The 23,464-nt window shown below is 45.8% G+C and overlaps 1 protein-coding gene across 1 annotated transcript in view; it reads left to right on the forward strand.

The window, feature by feature from the left end:
- The window catches only part of PFKL (phosphofructokinase, liver type), a 293,377-nt gene that overhangs the window by 247,768 nt on the left and 22,145 nt on the right, over positions 1 to 23,464 (forward strand). The window contains exons 18-19 of the mRNA XM_086955453.1: positions 4,289 to 4,350; positions 5,643 to 5,754. Of these exons, the coding sequence (XP_086811579.1) occupies positions 4,289 to 4,350; positions 5,643 to 5,754 (174 nt within the window). The remainder of the gene's footprint in view (positions 1 to 4,288; positions 4,351 to 5,642; positions 5,755 to 23,464) is intronic.

Raw genomic sequence — 23,464 nt, forward strand, 5'->3', positions numbered from 1 at the left:
TTTGGATCCAGATATTGAAGTTGGTGTTCGCTTCTTCAATGTTAGTTCCTATTACAGGTTGAGTGGCTTTTAAAGAGGTTTGCCATTTATCCAAAGGTAGCTTACCCCACTTTCGATCTGCGTATTACATTGAGAGGAGGTGCTTCTTGCGTATTTTTAGTGGCCCAGAACAGAGGAATTAAAAAATGGTCAGTGCAGGGTAGAGGGATAGGATCTCCCGAGGTAAGGTTTTGCAGGTTACTGAATACAGGGTCGAGTAGGTGGCCTTTCTCGTGAGTAGGCAGTGGGCATTTTAGATCCAAGCCTAAGGCCTGAAGGCCAAATAGGAGGTTATTGGTGGTGGACAGAGAAACATCATCTAGATGAATATTAAAGTCTCCTAAAGTGGTAAAATTGGCCATGGTTATCACTTGTTCAGAGGCTAGATCAATCAATTTTGGAATAAAATCCTTGAGCGTATCTGGGGGGGGCGATATATCAGAGTGCCGGATAGACAGTCTTTAGGGGATAGCTCTAGGGAGAAAAGAAGGTTTTCTCCTTCTGTAAAGATTGATGGCAGGAGGTGACAGCTATACTTATCCTTAAAAATAATAGCTAGCCCTCCACCTCTGCCTGTGCCACGGTCTAGTCTACAGATATTGTACCCTGAAGGCAGGGCGCGAACAATATCTGGTTCATTTGCTGTTTGGATCCAAGTTTCGGTCAGGAATATGGCATCCAATTCCAGTTCTTTTATTAGGAGTCCTATTTCTATGCAATGTTTTGGCAAGGATCTGCAATTTAGAAGTGCTAGATTATAAAGTGTGGTGGACGTATGGTCTCTATCCCGATGATCGTGCTTTTTAAAATGCCTATGACAATGTTGGCATAATAAAGGAGACTAGGCAGGATCCAGTGTATGTTGACATTTTGTCAGCTCAGTAGGTCTTAGACGATATAAAGTAGTGTTGTCATATCTCCTAGGGTTTTTGTCTAAAGGACTTGGGGTAATGGCCCCTTGCCCCGTTCGGCCGCGGACGGGCGCAGACGGGTAGGACTCTGGCACGACTCCGGCACAGGTCCGGCGCGTCCGCTGACCGCGTCCGCTGCGTGGAGGCATGACCGTTTCCTTTTATCTTCAGCTGGAGCGCGTCACCGCGCTCGCCCACACCCAATATGGCCGCTGATTTGGGATTGGCTGCCCGAGACCAGCTCTCAGCGTCGGTACTCAGCTGAGAGTGGCCCGGTGACGAGGGGAGGGGGAGAGAGATCTCTACGAGGTCTCCACACAGTGTCCAGAATAAAAACTGCTTTGTAATCAAGCCGAAACACACAGGTTCAATAAACTCGGTGTAAGTTTTAAAATGGCAAGTATCATGAATATCGCGAAATCACTATTAAAATAAAGGGAAAGAGAGACCTCCTGGCTGTTGCCTCAAGAGAGTGAAAAGCGCACTTCTTAGTCAAGCGAACGCGCCCTAATGAGTCCTTTTATCTTCAGCTGGAGCGCGTCAACGCGCTCGCCCACACCCAATATGGCCGCTGATTTGGGATTGGCTGCCCGAGACCATTCTCAGCGTCGGTACTCAGCTGAGAGTGGCCCGGTGACGAGGGGAGGGGGAGAGAGATCTCTACTAGGTCTCCACACAGTGTCCAGAATAAAAACTGCTTTGTAATCAAGCCGAAACACACAGGTTCAATAAACTCGGTGTAAGTTTTTTAAAATGGCAAGTATTACGAATATCGCGAAATCACTATTAAAATAAAGGGAAAGAGAGACCTCCCGGCTGTTGCCTCAAGAGGGTGAAAAGCGCACTTCTTATGTGGGCACTCTTTGAGCCTACGCCAAGCTGCTCTTTAGGGCTCTTGAGTAAAAGACTACAGGAAGTTACAGATAGAGACCAGGGTAAATATTGTATAGCATAGACAATGTCTCGAGGGGTATCGTTTGGTAGGGAAAAATTAAGAATACTTTCCAGGTATATTTCATTATATTATATGATCTCAACATGAATAATTAAACAAACCATCAAAATTGCACTTACCTTAAATGTCATGTATCCTGTGATGTTGTGCACAAGTGCTCATAAGAGGTGAACGGCGCTAGTGACAAGTGAAGGAATTAATACAGCGGAAAAAGAGGCGCGAACAAGGTTATATATACAATGAAGTCATCTATGATGTTCTTAGGGCTCTTGAGGTTGAAAACAGTCTTCCTTATCACCATCATGTCTGCATGCCATGTGAGTGTGCTACAAGCGCTGTCGGTACAACCTCCTCACACTGTCTTGTTCTTGGACAAGTTTGTCTTGAGGACCCCAGTAGCTTTCTTTTCTAAGGTCATGATGCCCTTTCATGTTGGTAAATCGGTCACCTTGCCAACATTCTTCACTCTTCCTCGTCCCTCAAAAGAGAAGGAAAGGCTTCATTGCCTTGGTCCAAATTTAGATTTTACATCCCTCGGACGAAAGATCACCAGATAGACTATCAGGTCTTTGTCTGCTTTTCAGGTTTAGAGATGGGCAGTGCAGTGCAAACGGAATCCCTGTCAATGTGGATAGTCCTCTGCATTAAAATGTGTTAAGCACCAAAAAAGCCGACCCCTCTACACCCCACTCACCTCTCCCCCCCACCTCCCCGATGGCCCGACAGCCCAGTCAACAAGGGCCAAGGCTATTAGTGTCCTGTGTACAAGAGGTGCCTGTCCCTGATATCTGTCAGGCTGCGACATGGGTGGAGCACTACTGCCCAGACAGCCAGGTCCAATGAGCGGGTTACTTCTCTCATTCGGTCCTGCAGGACGTTTTGGTCTTAGTTCCCTCCCCAGACCCTTAGCTGTTAGGAGATACTGTGTTGATATCTATTCTAGTGGTTAGAAGTATCCATAAGAAGAACAAGTTACTTACTTTGGTAACGCTCCTTCTGGTGGGTACTCTGTCTACATTCCTCAGTGCTCTTCCTGCTCCTCATTCTTTGTAGAGGCCTCTTTACCATGTAGAAAAGTTCAGGTTAAAGGCCAGCACACTGTTCCCAATAATAGTTCTATGCTCCAGATCTGAGGGAGCAGAAAGGGAAGGAGTGAAGAAACTAGTAAGCATGCAAGGGTTCCACTTATCTGCAGATCTGTTCCATCACATCTGGGGCGGTACAGACCCGGAGCCGCACAACACCACCTGCTGGCGCTCAAGAGCACCGCTTTTGAAATTCTCATGATCCAGTCTGGTGTCTGCAAGCGCACTGTACCAGGAAGTGAACTCGCTCCTTTACAGAGTAACTCTATTTGATGCAAAGATAGATGAGGGCCTGCTAGCTAATAGTGAGAAACCAGGATGCAATATGAAAACCGGTGACAGGGCACAGGCAACTGAAAGTCCATATCCTGTTTTCATAACATTCTAGGAACACAGCACACACGTGCTGCGATAAATACTACAGTTGTGCTGTTTCACCAAAATCAGGAATAAAGCATGCTGAGATCTTAAATCAGGAAGTAGACACACTATTGTGGTAAGGAAAACATTCATAGAACTTCTGAACCAGAGTGCTGTGTTGCTGAGTTTAAGAGTCTGAGCTTTACAAATGGCGCATGACAGTGGCAGCTAGGAGGGCCGGCTGGCTCACCTGTGCCGTACATGCTTTCTTTTTAAGGCCAGTTTGATTGACCCTGGTCAGGAGAAACTATCGGACAATTGTTTTTGTTGCGTTTATGAAAATGTGTGTGACTTTGGTTAGATTGTTTATTTAATAAAAATGAATCGCCCCAGTTAATTTGCAGACAGGTACCGGCCCCCACCCTAGCAGCCTACCGGGGAAACGCCCGGTGCCCGCTATGGCCAGTCCGGCCCTGTTTATTTAAATACAAAACTATTCAGCATCTCATTAGGCACCCGTTTAGTAGCTTCAGCAATGAACCAATGACACAGAGTCCGAACTGTATTTTTACCTAACTTGTCAACAGGTGTGCAGTTTGGGAAGCTTTTACTCCTGTGCTGGGTATCAACTTTGTGTTAACAACCTGGTACTTTCTATATGGAAATCAACAACCTAAATTAATACAAGGACCAATAAGCTGTTGTTTGTCTAGCCTGTGGTGTGCAAACAGTTGAACTGGTTCACTAATATGCTATTCCTATGGGTAAAATTGAGAATTGAACATGAGAAGCAATATGTATTTTTTGCTTATGCAAATGTAAAAACTTTTGCCTGGATGTTTAATGATGAGTTTGCAAAACCAGTAGGTTTTCTGGAAATTAAAAATCACCAACACAATGGACTTTTCAGTTACTTTACATCTTCCTTGTCCTTTTAGGCTAACGTGGAGCATCTAACAGATAAAATGAAAACTGATATTCAGAGAGGCTTGGTGTTAAGGTAAGAACTTGAAAGTGGCCCTCTGAATGCTTCATGGCTGGCATTCTGGGTGGTAAATTAGTTAGTATTACTCTTTTCACCATCACATTGGTGCTGATATTTTACGGTCTTGACTAGAAAAAAGTGCCTGGCCCTTCAGAACCTTTTCTGAGGCCTTGGTCACTAATTACTTGTCCCTATTCTGTTTCTAATTTCTAATTCTAATTTCTAATTAAAAAATTTCTAGAGCGCAGCGTACACCATGCGGTTTCTTGGCGCTAGTGGGCGGTTCGGCAACTGAGGGAAAAGACAAGAGGGAAAGGAATGAAGAGCTAAGCGGGGAAGGCCTGATTGAAGAGGAAAGTTTTTAGATCTTTGCGAAAGGAGAGATACTGGGTAGCAGAACGGAGATGGTCAGGAAGGGAGTTCCAAAATGTTGGAGCCAGGGTGGAAAAGTCTATCTGACTTTTGGGGTAAATGCATGATAGATGTTGTCTTTGATATTTTAGTCTCTGACCACCTCTTTGCTGTCCAGCACCTTATATTTTCCATCTTGCGTACCCCTCCCTGTGGATTGTGAGGTGGGTGCAAGGGGTGGTGCTAAGAGCATTGATTACTGTTAATAGACCTTCTTTTTCCCCGCCTCCCTCTTCTCCATTCCACCTAAATCAGACAGAAGAGGCATGAAAATGTGAATTACAAAGAAGGCATGTCTGTGCTTTGGAGCCATGCTGTGGCTCATTAATAGAACCAAGTGGGAGGGCCTAATCCAGGCTAAAAGGGACAGAGTTATCCACCCTCAAACGTCCCATGAATCCACACACTTAATTTGCAGAGATAAACCGGCACAGTGAATGAACGAGCTACAGCCCTGAAGGGAGGTTGGGTAGAAGGGACACACTGTTGATTTTGTATTGTCTGTGATAGAAAAAGAACAGACCAAGACAATCATAGAAATGCTTATGAAGTGGAACCTTAGAACAAAGTACAATACAGTGGTTCAAGTAAATTCCTATTTGCTGTGCATATTGTTTTAATGTCCTAAATGTTCCTCATACTTGGCACTTGACAACAAAAGAGAAAACGAGCCCTTTTACATGCAAGTGTTTCTCTTCACAAGTTGTGATAATTTATGATCCAAGAATTTTTTTATAGATATGCAAAACCTTTACAAAAAATAAGTCTGTGATACAATACTAAAAATATGTGTTTTGGGTTTTTAAAATGCACATACAAAAAATAGAAATCAAGGAACCTTTTCACCTGATGATCTACAATAGTAAGAATCTACAGTATCTGTCTTCCGTTTGCAGAAATGAGAAATGCCATGATTATTACACCACAGAATTTCTACATCATCTCTACTCTGCAGAAGGCAAAGGAATTTTTGATTGCAGAACAAACGTACTTGGACATTTACAACAGGTAATGGCAAACCGGCTTTATTACATTTCTTTTATATTCTAATGTTTGCATGCAACCCCTCATGTAAAAAGCATTCATTTATGGACTTTACCAACTGGGATTTAGTTTACATGGCAGGAAGACAAAGGGTAATCCAAGAGGTTGAAGAGGGCATTCAAGTATTGCATCACAATGTGTGACAGAAGATGACGATAGAGACCTAATCCGAAGAAACAATAGTGGGGAATTGACTCTGTAGAGAACCCCAAAACTTCAACGAGTCAAGTTGATTAGAAAAAGCAAGAAGAGGGTCTTAGCACCATAGGGCGATGCAGATACGCAATAAATGAGCATATGAAACACTAGAGGGTAATGAAGGAGAAATATGATTTTGATGTTGGAAGCCACGATTAGTCCTTGCTTGTGAGTACACTATGATGCTGCAAATAAGGTGGGCACGGCTGTGTGTGGAGGAAGTCGCAGATGTTGCATTGAATAAACATTTTAAATACTAATTAGCTGGTTTTATTGGGGAGAGACTTTCAGAGAAAAGCAGTGGAGAGAATTCACCAGCATATTTTAGACCACTATGTTGGTTTTAGTAAAGAGTGTACAGGCCTAACGGATGGGAGCCCCACTATTTAGAGGCCCAGCAAGTAAAGCAGACACAGCGAAAGTCAAAACAGAATGTTCATGGCATGGGTAGTTGTAGATACACATGCTCTGCATACTCTTGGTTGCATTGTTGGATTTGGACGAATACAACTTATTCTTGTTTGAAGAAGTCTTTCTAGTCAAAAGGTGTGGTGACTCCTCCCTTAGTTAGCAACACACATGGGCATCGACTCTGTTTTGTTCCACTGTCTGTGTCAGATGTGCTTTGCGGCACTCTGAGTTGACGCCAAGTGGAGATCTTTGCTAAGGAAAACAATCCTTCGGTGCACCTCCGTTTCTTCTCTAGGTCAGGATTTACTGCTTCAGTCTTGCATTGACAGTGTTCCCAACGCCCACACAGGGCCTAACCACTGTCAGGCAATTATGAGTCTCACACTCGAGAATGTGAACAGCGTAATAGAAAATACACCTGTGAGAAAGTGCTTCTTTTGCATCGTTAGCACCCCACATTTTGCCTAGTTTTGATGTTATTTCAACTGTAGTGCACACGGCCCCTGTCAACCAGGAGCTCTGTGCCAGTGCTCCTTCCATAAAACAAACTCCCAATTGGTACTTCTGCCTCCTGTAAGTCCCTAGTTAATGTTACCCTGGGTACCTAGTCCCCGAGAGCTGAAGAGAGTCCCTTGGTACCCTCCCTCACAGGGACCATACCACTGCCCTTGCAGCCTGCATGCCCCTGTGAGGGAGAAACTGACAGTAACTAGCGACACAAAACACCACATAAACTGAATCTACTATCAATAGGCACACAACTCAAGTTATTTGGGACTACATTTTACACCATACCTACAGGGTTTGGACAGTAGGACCGTAGTGAACTGGCCCAATTAAATGGGGAAAATCTAGAGAATTTACAGAAATGGAGAGACCTACTTGTGTTGTGGGCACCTTTACCTTCATCTTGCTTTTTTTGACTCTGACACCTGTTTTTTTTTATTAGTGGTGTGATTTGGCCAACTTTGAGGCAATCGGATATAGTGCCGGTTTGGAGGAAGCTGTTGGTGATTCTGCACCAGAAGGGAGCTATGGCGAGTTTGAGGTTTTTGGTCAGTTGAGTGGGTATAGGGTTTAGGAGGTGAGAGGCGAGTTTGGAGGTTGAGATTAGCTTGCTAATCTCGGTTTCTGTGATGGGAGCGAAGGCCTTCCATGTAGTTGCGTTGTGAAGACGTGCTTACTGTAGTATCTAGGGGAAGGCTTTCGATGTCTGGATTGTTGCTGGTGTCTATTAAGTGTTCAATCTTGGTGATTTTTTCTTTGAAGAAGCTGGCAAAATTTTCGCAGAGTTCCATGGAGGCCTGGGTGAAGGTTGTTGTGGGCTTAGTGGTTTGTTGCTTGATGATTTTAAAGAGTTCATTAGGCCTGTGTTTTGCCTTGTCCAGGGTGGAGCAGAATAAGTTTGTTTTTAGGGCTCGCCTATTAATATCCCGCAGGGATATAATAGGCTAGCCATATTGGGGTGAAACCAAGAGCTCAAACCATCGGGCGGATTTCGCGGTTTTCCAAGAGTTCACGTGAAATCACGTGACCACAAGCACGCGCATTTGCCCACATCAAAGCCCCAATCTCCATTCCACAGGCTTCCCCAGTGCGCTCCGGCCTCCGAGAGCTTCAAAGCTTCAAAGCTTCCCCGCCCACTGCTTCACACTTCACGGCCGGCAGGCCGTGAGCCGTGAGATCCATTCCTTTAATACAGTTGGAAAAGCCCAGCCATCTGCAGTTCCTTGTAGCTTGTTGTCTGTAAGTTAATGTATGTTAAAACGTAACACAATCAGCACTCACGTTTATTTTATTAAACGTTTAAAAAAGGCAACTTCCCACATCAACGTCTGTTAGCCTTTCCACTTTACAATCACATTATGTGTGGCGTTTTATATAGCGCTAACTAGACTCCAATGTATCAGAGCGCTTTACACCAGCACTAGTTACGTTACATACATACACACGCATTCATTTTTGGTAGGCACAGGGGATATTAAGGGATTTTCCCAAAATCACGCAAGCTTGGGCATCCCTGCCGAGACTCGAACCCAGTTCCCCAGCTCCTAGGTCAGCCGCCCTAGCCGTAAGGCCACAATCTCTCCACATTGTTCCTTTGTTTACTATCTTAGCTATTCAAGTTTCAGGCGTGCTCTTTAAACTATATATGGCACTTTTATTACCTTATTGTCTTCCCTTAGTTTCTTGTTTGGCGTGTGATTTATTTTACAACCCGGCCAGGAATGTTTGCGGCTGCTGTACATTTCTTAAATTACGTGTAGAAACATGAGACAGACGTAGACTCGGCTAGTACACTACATACGGAAATGACGTATACATAGTTATTTTTCCACATTTCATAGGCCGAGGATGTAAAGTAATATTTGAGACGTGTTATACTTTTTATCTAAAACATGAGCACTTGAAATTCGCATGCGATTATATAATGCGCTGTTTTTTGTTATGGGTACATATTTTTGTTTTGTTGATTGTACGTGGCAAAAACGTAGCTTTTCGCCCTATGAAAGTTGCGTGCAATTGCCCATGCGTTTTTCTCGCACCTAAATGAGTCATTCAAACACGAACGCTGAGCACACCAACAAGAAAACAATGTAGTGTAACAACAGCATGTTTGTTGTGCGTATTATTTTCCTTTGTGAATGATGTCATATGCAAAGCCACGAGGTAACACAACTGCATGACTTGTTTTTCTTGTATTTTAATTCCACACATAGTTGAAACTATGGCGGCATGCCTTCCCCTGTAGCTTAAATTTGAGATGTAGCCTGCTTGCAACCTGTTGCGTAAAACACATAGCCTCCTCCCAGCTGGGCCGCTGCCGAAGTCCTGCTCTGCCCCGGGGGCAGCCTCTCTTTCATTACTGGTCCCATGCTTGTGCGACCTCGACCAGCCCTGCACTTCCCACCTTCAGGCAAAGCAGCTGCCGGCAGCAGGCTTCCCCCTCCTTCTCTTACATTGGGGCCGTCGCCTGCAGATTTCCCTGTGCTGCTTGCTGCTGGAGGGGCCACTGCAGACTATCTCGCGCTGTGGTCCATCCACTGTCACCTGGCTGCAGGTGGTGTCCCTCATATCAGCTGCTGCAGAGACGATCCCGTACCTGCTCCCCCGCAGTTAACAATCACTTCAGCATTAATAACAATGGATCACAAGAACGCCAAACTGTGTTTACTAATAAAATGTTATACTGGAATGCCCCCACTTGTCTTTCCTTCTCGGAGCTGACGGGTTGCTTTTATCCTTTTTACATGCCTTTATAATTTCTCTTTTTCACTGATGACAGCATTAGTTCTTTTCATCATCTTATCGTACCAGTTCTTTGCCCCCTTGGATGTCATCACTCGGATGATACCTGCTGCTTTTCATGTTAGGTTGCAGATCCATTTATTTTTTAAAGAGAAGGTTTTACATGGTAAATATTGAATTGATATCGGTTTGTTTTAAAAAGTGGTTAACATTAAAACTGGGACTTCTCTCAAAATTTTAAAAAAACGTAAGCGTCCAGTGGGTCTCACAGCTGCAATATGGTTAGCTCGTTTCAAAGTACTCAATATTTTGGCAAACAAGGGGGCCTACAGAGTTACGGCATTTTGCAGAGGATCACACTGTTTGGTTGATTCGTGCGCGCCGGGATTCAGTGTTAATTAAATCGCCGCGTTCTTCAGTTCAAGCATTTTTCAGCATAATCTGAGCACGTAAACTTCACACTAATACCCAGTAACGAGAAAACCAAGAGCTAAACAGAAGCAAAATGTATCCCCCATCTCTCCTCTCATACTGTAGGGGCCTGGCGAATGCTTTAGTAATATGCACAAGCAATTACTGCCACAGCTTTATTTAAAAATGTCACAAAAAGATGTTAATATTTCACCTCTGTTCTTGTTTTATGCTGTTTTAGTTTGACATAAATACCAGTTAACATGAAACTGCAACAGCATTTCCAATGCACCATCATTACCACTGCAAGAGTGAATCCCTTCAAACAATGAACAGTTTGTGATTTCTTTGCACAGATATTACATTATATATTACTTTTGCATTTCAAATAATGGGGAATCAATTATTGCTATGATACTGGAGAGGCTTTGTGGTTGAGCACATTGCACACACATTAATATGGCATGCATTTCTTATCAACATTGACTCAACGATCTTATGATTTCTCCAACTAAATGTGAAAATCTAGCAACAAGTATCACCTACACTCTTCAAGGGCATGCAGTGGTGCTGCTTCTTTCTGAGTAACACGTTTTCGAGTGTATTGCAAGGATATGTGTCTTTTATTGAAACATCTCCTCTACTCACCACTCTCCCTTTCCATTTACTCCCAAAGCCTTCCATTTTGCCCTGTATTACCTCTCCTCACACCACAGCACCACTCAACACAACAGCACCACTCAACAGTACAGCACCACTCAACACCACAGCACCACTCAACACCACAGCACCACTCAACACCACAGCACCACTCAACACCACAGCACCCCTCAACACCACAGCACCCCTCAACACCACAGCACCACAGCACCACTCAACACCACAGCACCACTCAACACCACAGCACCCCTCAACACAACAGCACCACTCAACACCACAACACCACTCAACACCACAGCACCACTCAACACCACAGCACCCCTCAACACAACAGCACCACTCAACACCACAGCACCACTCAACACCACAGCACCACTCAACACTTCAGCACCGCTCAACAAAACAGCACCACTCAACACCACAGCACCACTCAACACTACAGCACCACTCAACACCACAGCACCACTCAACACCACAGCACCACTCAACACCACAGCACCCCTCAACACAACAGCACCACTCAACACCACAGCACCACTCAACACCACAGCACCACTCAACACTTTAGCACCGCTCAACACTTCAGCACCGCTCAACAAAACAGCACCACTCAACACCACAGCACCACTCAACACCACAGCACCGCTCAACACTACAGCACCGCTCAACACTACAGCACCGCTCAACACTACAGCACCGCTCAACACCACAGCACCCCTCAACACCACAGCACCCCTCAACATTTCAGCACCCCTCAACATTTCAGCACCCCTCAACATTTCAGCACCTCTCAACACTTCAGCACCTCTCAACACTTCAGCACCGCTCAACAAAACAGCACCACTCAACACCACAGCACCACTCAACACCACAGCACCACTCAACACCACAGCACCATTCAACACCACAGCACCATTCAACACCACAGCACCATTCAACACCACAGCAACACTCAACGCCACAGCACCACTCAGTGCCACAGAATCACTCAGCGCCACTGAATGTCACAGCACCCCACAATGCCACAGCACCCCACAATGCCACAGCACCACTCAATGCCACAGCACCACTCAATGCCACAGCACCCCACAATGCCACAGCACCACTCAATGCCACAGCACCACTCAGCGCCACAGCACCACTCAGCGCCACAGCACCACTCAGCGCCACAGCACCACTCCGCGCCACAGCACCCCTCAATGCCACAGCACCCCTCAATGCCACAGCACCCCTCAATGCCACAGCTCGCCTCAATGCCACAGCACCACTCAACACTACAGCACCGCTCAACACTACAGCACCGCTCAACACTACAGCACCCCTCAACACCACAGCACCCCTCAACAAAACAGCACCACTGAATACCACAGCACCACTCAACGCCACAGCACCACTCAACGCCACAGCACCACTCAACGCCACAGCACCCCTCAACGCAACAGCACGCCTCAACGCCACAGCACCACTAGACACCACAGCACCGCTCAACACCACAGCACCGCTCAACACCACAGCACCCCTCAATACTACAACACCCCTCAACACCACAGCACCACTCAACGCCACAGCACCACTCAACGCCACAGCACCACTCAGCACCGCAGAATCGCTCAGCGCCACAGAATCACTCAGCACCACTGAATGCCACAGCACTCCACAACACCACAGCACCACTCAACGCCACAGCACCACTCAACACGACAGCACCACTCAACACCACAGCACCACTCAACACCTCAGCACCACTGAATGCCACAGCATCACTCAGCACCACTGAAGCCCACATCATCACTCAGCACCACTGAAGGCCACAGCATCACTCTGTGCAACCATTCAACAACTGGTTCTAATATGTTCTCTCAATGTTTCAAACTTTATTACAAATGTCACAAAAAGATGTTAATATTTCACTTCTGTTCTTGGATTTTCATCACAATAAAATACACTGAACATAATCTTCCCAAAAGTTATTTACAAAAGTTTAAGCTATTGCTATTATAAATTACAATACATTTTATTTAAGTATTAAGTATTATAAAAAATAAAACCCGTTGTTATTTGTTATATTAATACATCTAAGTCATGTAAATACAACGCATATTGCATTACAAATGCTATAGGTGTCACGTTTGCAAAAGTTAAAACTATTGGCATTGTAAATGACAAAGCTATTAATTTCGCTATTTTCAAAACCAACACATAAATAAATTAAGCACTGGCGTTGCCAATAGGTCTCGCAGTAGGAAAGTTGGAGCTATTACAATTGCAAATAACAATGCCTTTTATTTTTGTTTTCATTTTAAAAACATAAAGGGCTTTGTCATTTACATAACCAATAGCTCCAACTTTCCTACTGCGAGACCTATTGGCAACGCCAGTGCTTGTTTTAATTGTGGATGTGTTTTTTGTAGCTTCTCAGAGCTGCTTTGAGTTGTTATAGAGACCTATAGGAGGGGTTGTTTCTCCAGAGTATTTCTGTGGCTCTAAGTTGTCTCTTTTTGTTATTGATGTCCGTGTTGAACCGGGATCTGGATGGAATTTTCCTGAGTTTTTTTAGTTTCAGAGGGGCGATCTGATCGAGAATAGTTGAGCTGGAAGTGTTGTAGTGGTCAGTGAGTTCTGTTGTGGAAAGTTCAGCCGAGGAGGGAGTGAGTAGAGAGATGACTATTTCTTCCAGGTCAGTCATGTTGATCCACGTGAGATTTCTAGTCCATTTTGGTTGTTATTGGTCTGGGGGTTGAATGGTGGCTGGATGAGAGAGTTAGAAAAGGATTAGGCGGTGATTAGGCGGTGGTCGGACCAGTCTATGGGCAGGGTGTTGTTTATCCTTACATTGTCTTGATTGGCTATGATGGCATCTAGGGTTGTTCCTTTTTTGTGAGTTGCTTCTATGCAGTGTTGCATGAGGTAGTTATTGCACTTTAGCTCATTCAGATTTTGGATAAGCAGATTATTTTCTTCGTTCCAGTGTAGGTTGAAATCGCCCAGAATAACAGCACTGGGCAATTAGGTCAGACAGGTGTTCAGAGAAGGCGGTGGAGTTGCCTGGGAGGTGGTAGATAAGGTGGCAGGTTACTGTTTTTTTGTTGCAGGTGATGATGTTGACAGTTAGGCACTCAAAGGAGTTGTAGTTGGCTGATTCTGATTCCGACACATAGAAATTTTCTCTGTGGATGATCGCTAAACCTCTGCCTCTATTGTCTATTCTGTTTTTATTGGTGATTTTAAAGCCTGGGGGGAGACGAGGGTGTCCAGGAGAGGAAGGGAGGAGTGGTTGAGCCAGGTTTCGGCGATGAATGCTATGGCAATGTCATGAGTGAGGATGGTTTCTGTTAGTTCTTTGGCGTGTTTTGTGGCTGATCTGCAGTTTATGATGAGCATGCATTTTGTGGGGGTCGTCTCTGTTTTGGGTTTCTTTGTAAGGGGATGTTTGTGCGGGTGGCCGGTGGTCTCGGTGAGTTGGGGAGGGCTTGCTCTCTACCAAGTCCGGTGATCACCTGTATTTTGGATTTGGACTGTGACAGCATTATGATTGTCGTACGAGGCGGCGAGATCTGCCGCGTCGTTCTCAGACCTAGCGTCTCTGGTTCTTTTCGGTCGCTGTACTAGATTGGCGAGGGGGTTAGTTACCCATCTCTTTTGAGGGGTAGTGGATGGATTTTTTGTTGTGTCTGAGTGATGAAAGAGTGGGTGTGATACTGTTGCTGGGGCGCAGCAAGGTTGGCTAGGATTTCACTGAGGCCCCGAATTATGGTAGTTATCTGGGTTTCCAACGAGGAAATTCGTTGCTCAATCACAAGTTCGTCAATGTAGCGGGATTGGACTTGAGCAGGTGTGTGGGAGGCTTGGGGGAGGAGAGACTCTGGGTTTTTGGATGTTTGCAAGCTATGTTGTCTGTGTGAGGTTTGGATGGGGGAATGGGTGTAGGGTGGTGGGGGTCTAGTTGGGGTGTGGGTGCTGTGTAGCCTGTGAGTTCGGGGGGACGAGTGCTCAGTTTGTTCGGTGTGGGGAGAAGAGTGTGAGGTGGGTTGTGGGCGGGGGTGAGAGCCTGTAGGTGATGGATGGGGGTGGGAGCCCACAGTGTTCAGGGGGGGTTGCTGTTGTCGATGGGGGTGGTGAGGGGGATGTCGTGTGTTGTGCCGGCAGCTGAGTGGCGGGGATGAGGCCCTCGGTGGGAAGTAGGGTGGTCCTGTTCTCTCTGGGGGTGGTGAGGGGGGTGTCATGTGGTGCGAGGCCTTGTGGGGTTGTAGTGGCTTTGTTGCCTGTGGGTGTGCGGAGAGTGGTGTTCTGATTGTTTGCAGTGTGTTAGGGTGGGCGTGTGGGGTAGCTGGGTGGTATCGGGACGGTGGGGGGTGGATAGTGTTGAGGGCTGATGTGGGGGGGGATGGATCTTGTGGGCAGGGGACGTAGCTAGGAGGTGGGCGTCTCGGGTGACAGGTGTGGATGAGAATCGAACATGGGAAGAGGTGAGGACGTGTGCACTCCTTGGGGGTAGTGGGGATGGAGGCGCATGCTATGGGGTGAGTGCTGTTGATCGTGGGTTCCGAGGCAGAGGGTGGGTTTAAATAGCTGGTCTGGTTCCTCCGGTGTGGGAGTATGGGCGGGAGAGGAAGAGCGTGAGAGAGAGTATCCCGTAGAGGGGGAAGAGGGTATCAAAGGACTCCAAATTTTCGCTGTTGGCTTGTATCAGGACTGTGCCGTTATAGTAAATCGTCACAGTGGTATTTCCATTACGCTTAGGGCGGTGAGGGAGTGATATTGTAAATTTGCATCTATGTGTGGTGTTGGTGGTTTTTGAAATTTTTAGGTTGGATCTGATGATGTGTTTCCATGCTTCATGTCTCTGTGTGGAAGATAAGGTCCGTTTTTACCATTCCTTAGGAGGGACAGTGGTAGGTGTCTGCAAAGAGTGATTCGGGATGTTGTCGAATCGGTTTCTATTAAAATTCTTCTTTGCTTTGGGTGCGAGGGCAGGTGGGAAGCGGATCAATAGGGCGTTCCGATCTTGCGGGGTAGTGAGGTTCGTAGAGGGGAGGGCATTATGAGCTGTCCTGTCGGGAGGCGTAGTGTGTGTGGGGTGATGGGGGGGCGGTGGGGTAGTCTCCAAGGAGGAGGGTGGGTCTTCGGCAGGGAGCAAGGTGATAGGAAAATTTGGGGCAAATTTGGAGAGAATGGGGACGGTATTGCGTCGTCAGATTAGATGAGGGTCAGCTCCGGAATGCTGTGGGTTGGAAGTACAGATTAAAAGAGATGTGGGTCGGAATAGCGAGGTCTGAATAGGAAGAGGGTAGTACAGGGGTGAGGTGGAGAGGATGCTGGTGGTGGAGCGGGCACGTCTCAGTTTAGAGTTGTGATCCTGGGCGTCCCTCTAGAGAGAGGGGGAGACTCGAAAGTGCGTTCAATTTCTCTACCTTCTTCCAGTTGGAGGTGAGATCTGGGCGTTATACAGATTAGCTTCATTGTGTGTTCTACTTGGGAGGGGTCAGAATTGACCAGAAGATATAAGAAAGCTACCTCTTTCTACTTTCATCCTTTAGGTGGAGAGCATAGAGCTGTGGTGGGCACAGAGCTGTGGTGGGTAAAGGAGGTGCGTTGCATTCAAGAGTTAACCCAAGACTGAATGGATGAGCTAAGGGAGTTAGCAAGCTCGATACAGACAGTGAGCTCCTGCCTGTGGGGGGGACCGGTGCCATCCAGTGTTGGTGGTTGACATGTCTGGTATGGGGGTGACTTTAGGTGGCCATATTGAGGTTGGCCCCGCAGAGCTCTGGGGGGAGGGGAGGGGGTGGAGTCAGTTCATGATTGGCACGGTGGGGGCAGGGATCGCCTTGTATTAGGGACAGGTCGAATGTCCTGGAGACTGTGGTAGTTTCTAGGTACTAGGCAGGGCAATCATTAGCATTATTTGTCCGATTTTCAGGTTTGGTTGCCATTTTGGGGACAGGCACAGGCGAGTGGTGGGGGTTTTAGTTAAACAGGTGAGGGGGGTCCCATCTCCCTATGAATGGAAGGAAGATTGGCCAGCAGAGGTTCAAAGTGTCTCTATGGTTCTTATGCTCACTTACTGCTATAGCTGGATCGTGATTCGACTTGTGCAGTCATTGTGGGGCGGCCATATTGAAGTCAGGCGCCCCGAGGGGTGGTGTTGTCCCGGGTCACTATTGTCAGTTTCCTACCATTATTCTTCTTTCCAATGGGAGCGGGCCCGTCATATGATCAGATCTGGCCCAGCAGAGGTTCAAAAGTGTCTCTAAGGTTCGTTTGCTCACTTATTGCTCTATCTGGATCATAATTCGGCTTGTGTGGTGGCCATTTTGAAGTCAGGCGCCCCAAGGGTTGGTGGTGTCCCGGGTCTCTTGTCGATTTCAGTCCGTTACTTCACTTTCCAAGTCAAGTCAAGTCAATACCACTTTATTCGATTATTTAAAATCATACAAAGTACACACAAACATACAAAAATTCCATTCATTATACTCTGTAAAAACATCATAAAAAGTTTTAAAAATCGTCATTAACAGTGCATTTAAAAATTTATCAAAAGGCATACTTTAAAAACATGAGGTAGGTGAAATTGTGGAGAAGAAGTAACTTTTCCTCAAAAAAAATGCAGTAGAAGTGATCATGAGCACAGAATACCCATACCAACAACATTATTTATACATCTTAACTATTTTGCACGAATAGCAGCAACCAGAAAACTAGCCACATTAAAAATTACCCAGGGAGTATCAAGCATCTGTAAGTATAATAAAGCAGGCCTCACCTGGGCAATTCCCGAACATCTCATAACAAGGGTTTTAAAAATTTGGACCTGCTCTTGTTATACTATCCGCAAAAGAAAGTAAAGTGCATTGTATCCTGTATAGACATATTATCGCATTTACAAAGTGCCGTATCCTCAGGCTTACTCCACCCATCAAACACTCCCAAGGCATAATGCATTAAGTTAAACCTAAACTTTGTCAATAAAATGCGGTGGAAAGGCCTTGTAACTATCTGTAGATACGGCTCTATCGCTGGTGTCTTGGACAGTAAATAATGTGCTCTGACAAGGGTTTTTTTAAGCTCAGTCGCCTCACTCTCCATGACTCTACGGGCCATAAAATTTTTCCTTACCCAAACAATGTCCCCTTTAACAATAGAAGCCGGGTTTTCAAAAAGTTCAGGTCTGCCCAGTTGCCTCAGCTCATGGCAAAAGTAGGATAACCACTGGATATCCTTAGCTTTATCAAGTTTAAGACAGTCTTTCATTATCAGATGATTTAGGTGTAGGTCTGAATTAATCCATACTTTCAGCCAACAAATAAGGGGGGCCACACTAATAGAATTTGCAACAAACCCCATCCCTAGCTCCTGATGTACTGAAAAGGTAGGGGAAGATTGAGGGACTGCGACAATAGAACAGAAGAATTTGTTCCCAACTTTTTGTAATTCCTCCGCTTGCTTATACCATCAGATTGCTGAACCATACATTGCTGCTGAAAGGCATTTGGCCTTATAGATGGAAAGTACAGCTTCGCATGGCCTGCCTCCTAGTCTTTGGGCAAAACTTTTGACGGCCGAAGTTGCCCTGGTCATTGAGGTTTTTTTTGCCAGAAGTTGGGGGGACCAAGAGCATTGTTCATCGAACAATATGCCCAAATATGTGAAGGATTTTACCCTTTTTACTTCTGCATCCTTGCAGAAAAATGTTCTAGCCTTCTTTCTTCCAGGCCCCATTACCATGGTGTGAGATTTGGCACTGTTTACAACCAGATACAGGGAATCCATAAAAACCCCAAACGCACTCAGAAGTCTTTGTAGACCGAGTGGGGTACGGGCTATTAGAACCGCGTATAGGAGAACTGAGATGGATATTTCTCCTATACGCGGGATGTCCAGTGTAGATGTTAACAAATATTTATCTAAAGAATTAACATATAGAGTAAAAAGGAGAGGGGCCAGAATGCACCCTTGTCTGACCCCTCTACCTGATTTAAAGGACCGTGAGCAAGCTCCTTCCTGTGTTAACCTTACACTTGCCATTAAATCCCTATGTAGGTCTGCCAAAAAATATACCAGGCCAGGCTCAAAACCCAGGTCCAGTAACATCCTCCACAGCTTTGATCAATTAACTAGATCAAATGCTGTGGAGAGGTCCATGAAACCAAGATAAATCGACCCTTTGGCTGCTCTAGTGTACTTCTGTGATAGCAGATAAAGATTCAGGCACTGATCCTCTGTGCTTCTGCCTGCTCTGAAGCCACACTGACAATCCGACAAGATTTTATTGTCCGTGGTCCATTTTGTCAATTTATTCAGTATGACTCTACCCATAATTTTCACTGATGAATCAATCAACGAAATGGGTCGATAGCAGCGCGGGTCCCCCCTTTGTCCCTTCTTAAACACCGGTATTATGATAGATTTAGCCCATGTTTCAGGAAAACCTGCTTTAACAATTGAATTAAAAACATTTGTCAGGATGTTTTCCCACTCCTTTGGATTACTCTTGAATAAATCCGCAGGCACGCCGTCTGGGCCCGGCGCCTTGTTACTTTTGGTATCATTTATGGCCCGCTCCACCTCCATTGTACTAAAAGCTACATCTCTCTTTTCATCATCTCCCGTATCTGAAAAAAATGGGGGAAAATTTGTCTTACTAGCATAAATCATTTCAAAATGAGAGATCCCGTCCTGCTCTGGGATGTTAATGTCCAGCAGCCCGTTCTCATCCCCGGTAAAAAGAGGATTATTAACTATATCCCAAAACTTAGCACTATCCTTCAATACTGCCGTGTCCATTAGGCTTTCCAATGGGAGGCACAGGGTCAGACTGATTAGCATATAGCCATGTCTGAACTGGGGTGGCAGGGTGGGCTAAAGAACGGTGATGGATTAAACCCAGATCTTTTGACTGGGTGTGAGTGTTTGATTGATTCAGATGCTCCGTCCATCACCACCCCCTTTTGTACCGCTTTTGGCCACCATAAGTGTGGCAGGGTATGCTCAGACGTGAGTCCCTTGCTCACTTTGCCACTGGATTCAAGCAAGCCGGGCTGAAGACGGCTGGAATGCCAGAAACCGATCCTCGGAAGCTTGTTTCCTGTCCAGGGAAGACCTGGCTTGGCAGTTCGGGCTGGACTGTTCCCATGAGGCACAGGGTCAGACTGATTTGCATATAGCCATGACTGAACTGGGGTGGCTGAGTGGGCTAAAGAACGGTGATGGATTAAACCCAGATCGTTTGACTGGGTGAGAGTGTTTGATTGATTCAGATGCTCCGTCCATCACCACCCCCTTTTGTACTGCTTTTGGCCACCATAAGTGTGGCAGGGTATGCTCAGACGTGAGTCCCTTGCTCACTATGCACTGGATTCAAGCAAGCCAGGCTGAAGACGACTGGAATGCCAGAAACCGGTCCTCGGAAGCTTGTTTCCGGTCCAGGGAAGACATGGCTTGGCAGTTCGGGCTGGACTGTTCCCATGAGGCACAGGGTCAGATTGATTTGCATATAGCCATGTCTGAACTGGGGTGGCAGAGTGGGCTAAAGAACGGTGATGGATTAAACCCAGATCTTTTGACTGGGTGTGAGTGTTCGATTGATTCAGATGCTCCGTCAATCACCACTCCCTTTTGTGCCTCCTCAGACAAGCAACGCCAAGAAGAAAAGGAGGACATAACAGCTGTACCAAAGCTAAGAAGAGAAGGACAGCGACTGATTTGGCCCCAGCCCTTCCGACCTGTCCCCACCTCGAACGTGCAGAAGCAAAACTTCGGTGTATCCTGCAGCCAGGAACCACAAGAACCCCGAGGACCTGCCCTACCTTCCAAAGAAAATACTTTGTTTCCTGAGAACACAGGATTTGTTCACCCGCAGACTCCAGCTCTGGCAAAATTTGCAAGTCTGCACCACTCTGCATCCGTCGTCCACGGCCCGAGTTCAAGTGGCCAACACCACGAGAAGGTTTCCCCGGCGATTCTGACCTGAGATCTGGTGATCTTACATGCCTCGAATCTCCCATGGAAGCCTGCAGCCTCTTTCTGGAGGATCCCCGCGACCGGAGCTGTCAAGAGAAACCTGACACCTAAAAACACCCCTGCACCCGAAACCCCATTGCCTTGGGTGGCCCAACCGACGGTGAGAAAGGTAAGGAGGGGCACAGCAGTTTTGGAATCATAAACTTGAAGAAAGGTTGAAGGAAGGTATTGCAGGTTCGTGTGCACTCGAGGGTCGTGGTTCCGTCAAACCACGATTGTTACATGAAGAATGGTGTATGCATCGTAATGCAAGTACATCCCCAGTGGAGGCACAACGATAAAGTTCAAAACAATGATTCAAAAAAGGTTTGTATCCAATTGAAGGTATTTAATCACATTTCGTAAAGCTTAATCCATTGATATTTTTGTCATATCAATAATCTTGACATTGAAAAGATCAAATGACGGTAATGCGAGGGGAACGCCTCCGATGCATTTCAGGCGGGTGGCCCTTTGTCAAGGAGCGCTGAAAAGGAGACAAGCTACCGTAAGAATGAGGGTTGTGAGGGAGGTGCGGACAGTAAATGTTAAAGTGCCGATCAATGGTGGGGGCTGAATGATGCCGGAGGTAGTGAGGAAAGTGAATGAGGCGGGGTAGCGTCAGCGCGTGACGAGGGTGGGAGAGAGTGAAGGAATCGGGTCAGGGTGCCGCCTGCACGAGCGGTGCCGGCGGAGACTTACTTTGTTACGCATGTAGTGAGGCTCACTACTTCGGGTTGGAAAAAGCTGGACGCCTAAACTGTGCGTGGACACGGGACCGTTAAGAGTGAAAGGGTGGGCACAGAAGTCGATGACGGACTTAGGAAGGAAAGAAGGAAAGATGAGAGGAACTGTGGGGGCCATCTTGGAAAGGTGTACAGGGATGGGTGAGCAAATAAGAACAATGCATTTCAGGAAAAAATCATAATGCAATGCTTTAAAGATAACAACTGAACTCAATACGATCATTAAGACCGTGAGGTTTAAGAGTTTGAAGACGATAAATCCATTCCAGTTCTCTTTGGAGAAGGAATTTACTCATATTGATGCCTTCTTTCTTGGAAACTGTCTCTAGGACGATGTATTGGAGTTGAGCAATGGTATGTCTGGCTTCAGCAAAGTGCATGGCAACGTTGGACTTGTCGTGTTTCAAGCGTATGTTCGACTTATGCTCGTTCAAACGCGTTTTGATTTTACGCTCGGTCTTGCCGACGTATAGCTTGCCGCAAGGACATTTTAATGCATAGATCAGATTTGAGGTGTCACATGAGGCGTTGACTTGAAGCTTGATGGGATTGCCTTTCATTGGGTGTCTGATGATATTACCTTTGATGATGCTATTGCAGTGGCTACAGTTTAGACATGGTTGGGTGCCTTTATATTGAGTAGGTTGAATGGTGGGTTTCGAAAGAATTTCCTGGATGTTCTTACTCCTAGAATAGGCAATTAAAGGCGGTTGTTGAAAAATGTCCCGAAAGTCTGGGTCCATTTGGAGGATCGGCCAATGTTTAAGGATGATTTTCTTATACATTGTGCTGGATGTGGAAAATTTAGAAACGAGGACCATGCGTTGATCCTCTTTTTTGGACTTCTTAGTTAGGCTTTCATGTCTGGAAATTTTAGCCACTCGGGTTTGTGCCTCAGTGAGAGTGGTTTCTGGATATCCTCGTTTTAGGAAGCGTGTATGCATTTCTTTAATGCGAATGTCAGCGGTATCCTCATCGGAAACAATGCGTTTAACGCGTAGCATTTGTGAAAACGGCATGTGTTTTTTAAATTTGATTTCATTCCTCGATGTGAACGTGACAAGCACCTCCAAAGGCTTCAAGACTGATCTCTACAGAAAACCCACCGATCGCAACAACACCCTCCACTTTTCCAGCTTCCACCAGGGATCCCTTAAAAAACACATGCCGTTTTCACAAATGCTACGCGTTAAACGCATTGTTTCCGATGAGGATACCGCTGACATTCGCATTAAAGAAATGCATACACGCTTCCTAAAACGAGGATATCCAGAAACCACTCTCACTGAGGCACAAACCCGAGTGGCTAAAATTTCCAGACATGAAAGCCTAACTAAGAAGTCCAAAAAAGAGGATCAACGCATGGTCCTCGTTTCTAAATTTTCCACATCCAGCACAATGTATAAGAAAATCATCCTTAAACATTGGCCGATCCTCCAAATGGACCCAGACTTTCGGGACATTTTTCAACAACCGCCTTTATTTGCCTATTCTAGGAGTAAGAACATCCAGGAAATTCTTTCGAAACCCACCATTCAACCTACTCAATATAAAGGCACCCAACCATGTCTAAACTGTAGCCACTGCAATAGCATCATCAAAGGTAATATCATCAGACACCCAATGAAAGGCAATCCCATCAAGCTTCAAGTCAACGCCTCATGTGACACCTCAAATCTGATCTATGCATTAAAATGTCCTTGCGGCAAGCTATACGTCGGCAAGACCGAGCGTAAAATCAAAACGCGTTTGAACGAGCATAAGTCGAACATACGCTTGAAACACGACAAGTCCAACGTTGCCATGCACTTTGCTGAAGCCAGACATACCATTGCTCAACTCCAATACATCGTCTTAGAGACAGTTTCCAGGAAAGAAGGCATCAATATGAGTAAATTCCTTCTCCAAAGAGAACTGGAATGGATTTATCGTCTTCAAACTCTTAAACCTCACGGTCTTAATGATCGTATTGAGTTCAGTTGTTATCTTTAAAGCATTTC

This window comes from Lissotriton vulgaris, chromosome 2_1 (genome assembly GCF_964263255.1).
Source record: "Lissotriton vulgaris chromosome 2_1, aLisVul1.2, whole genome shotgun sequence".
In the NCBI taxonomy this organism is placed as follows: domain Eukaryota; kingdom Metazoa; phylum Chordata; class Amphibia; order Caudata; family Salamandridae; genus Lissotriton; species Lissotriton vulgaris.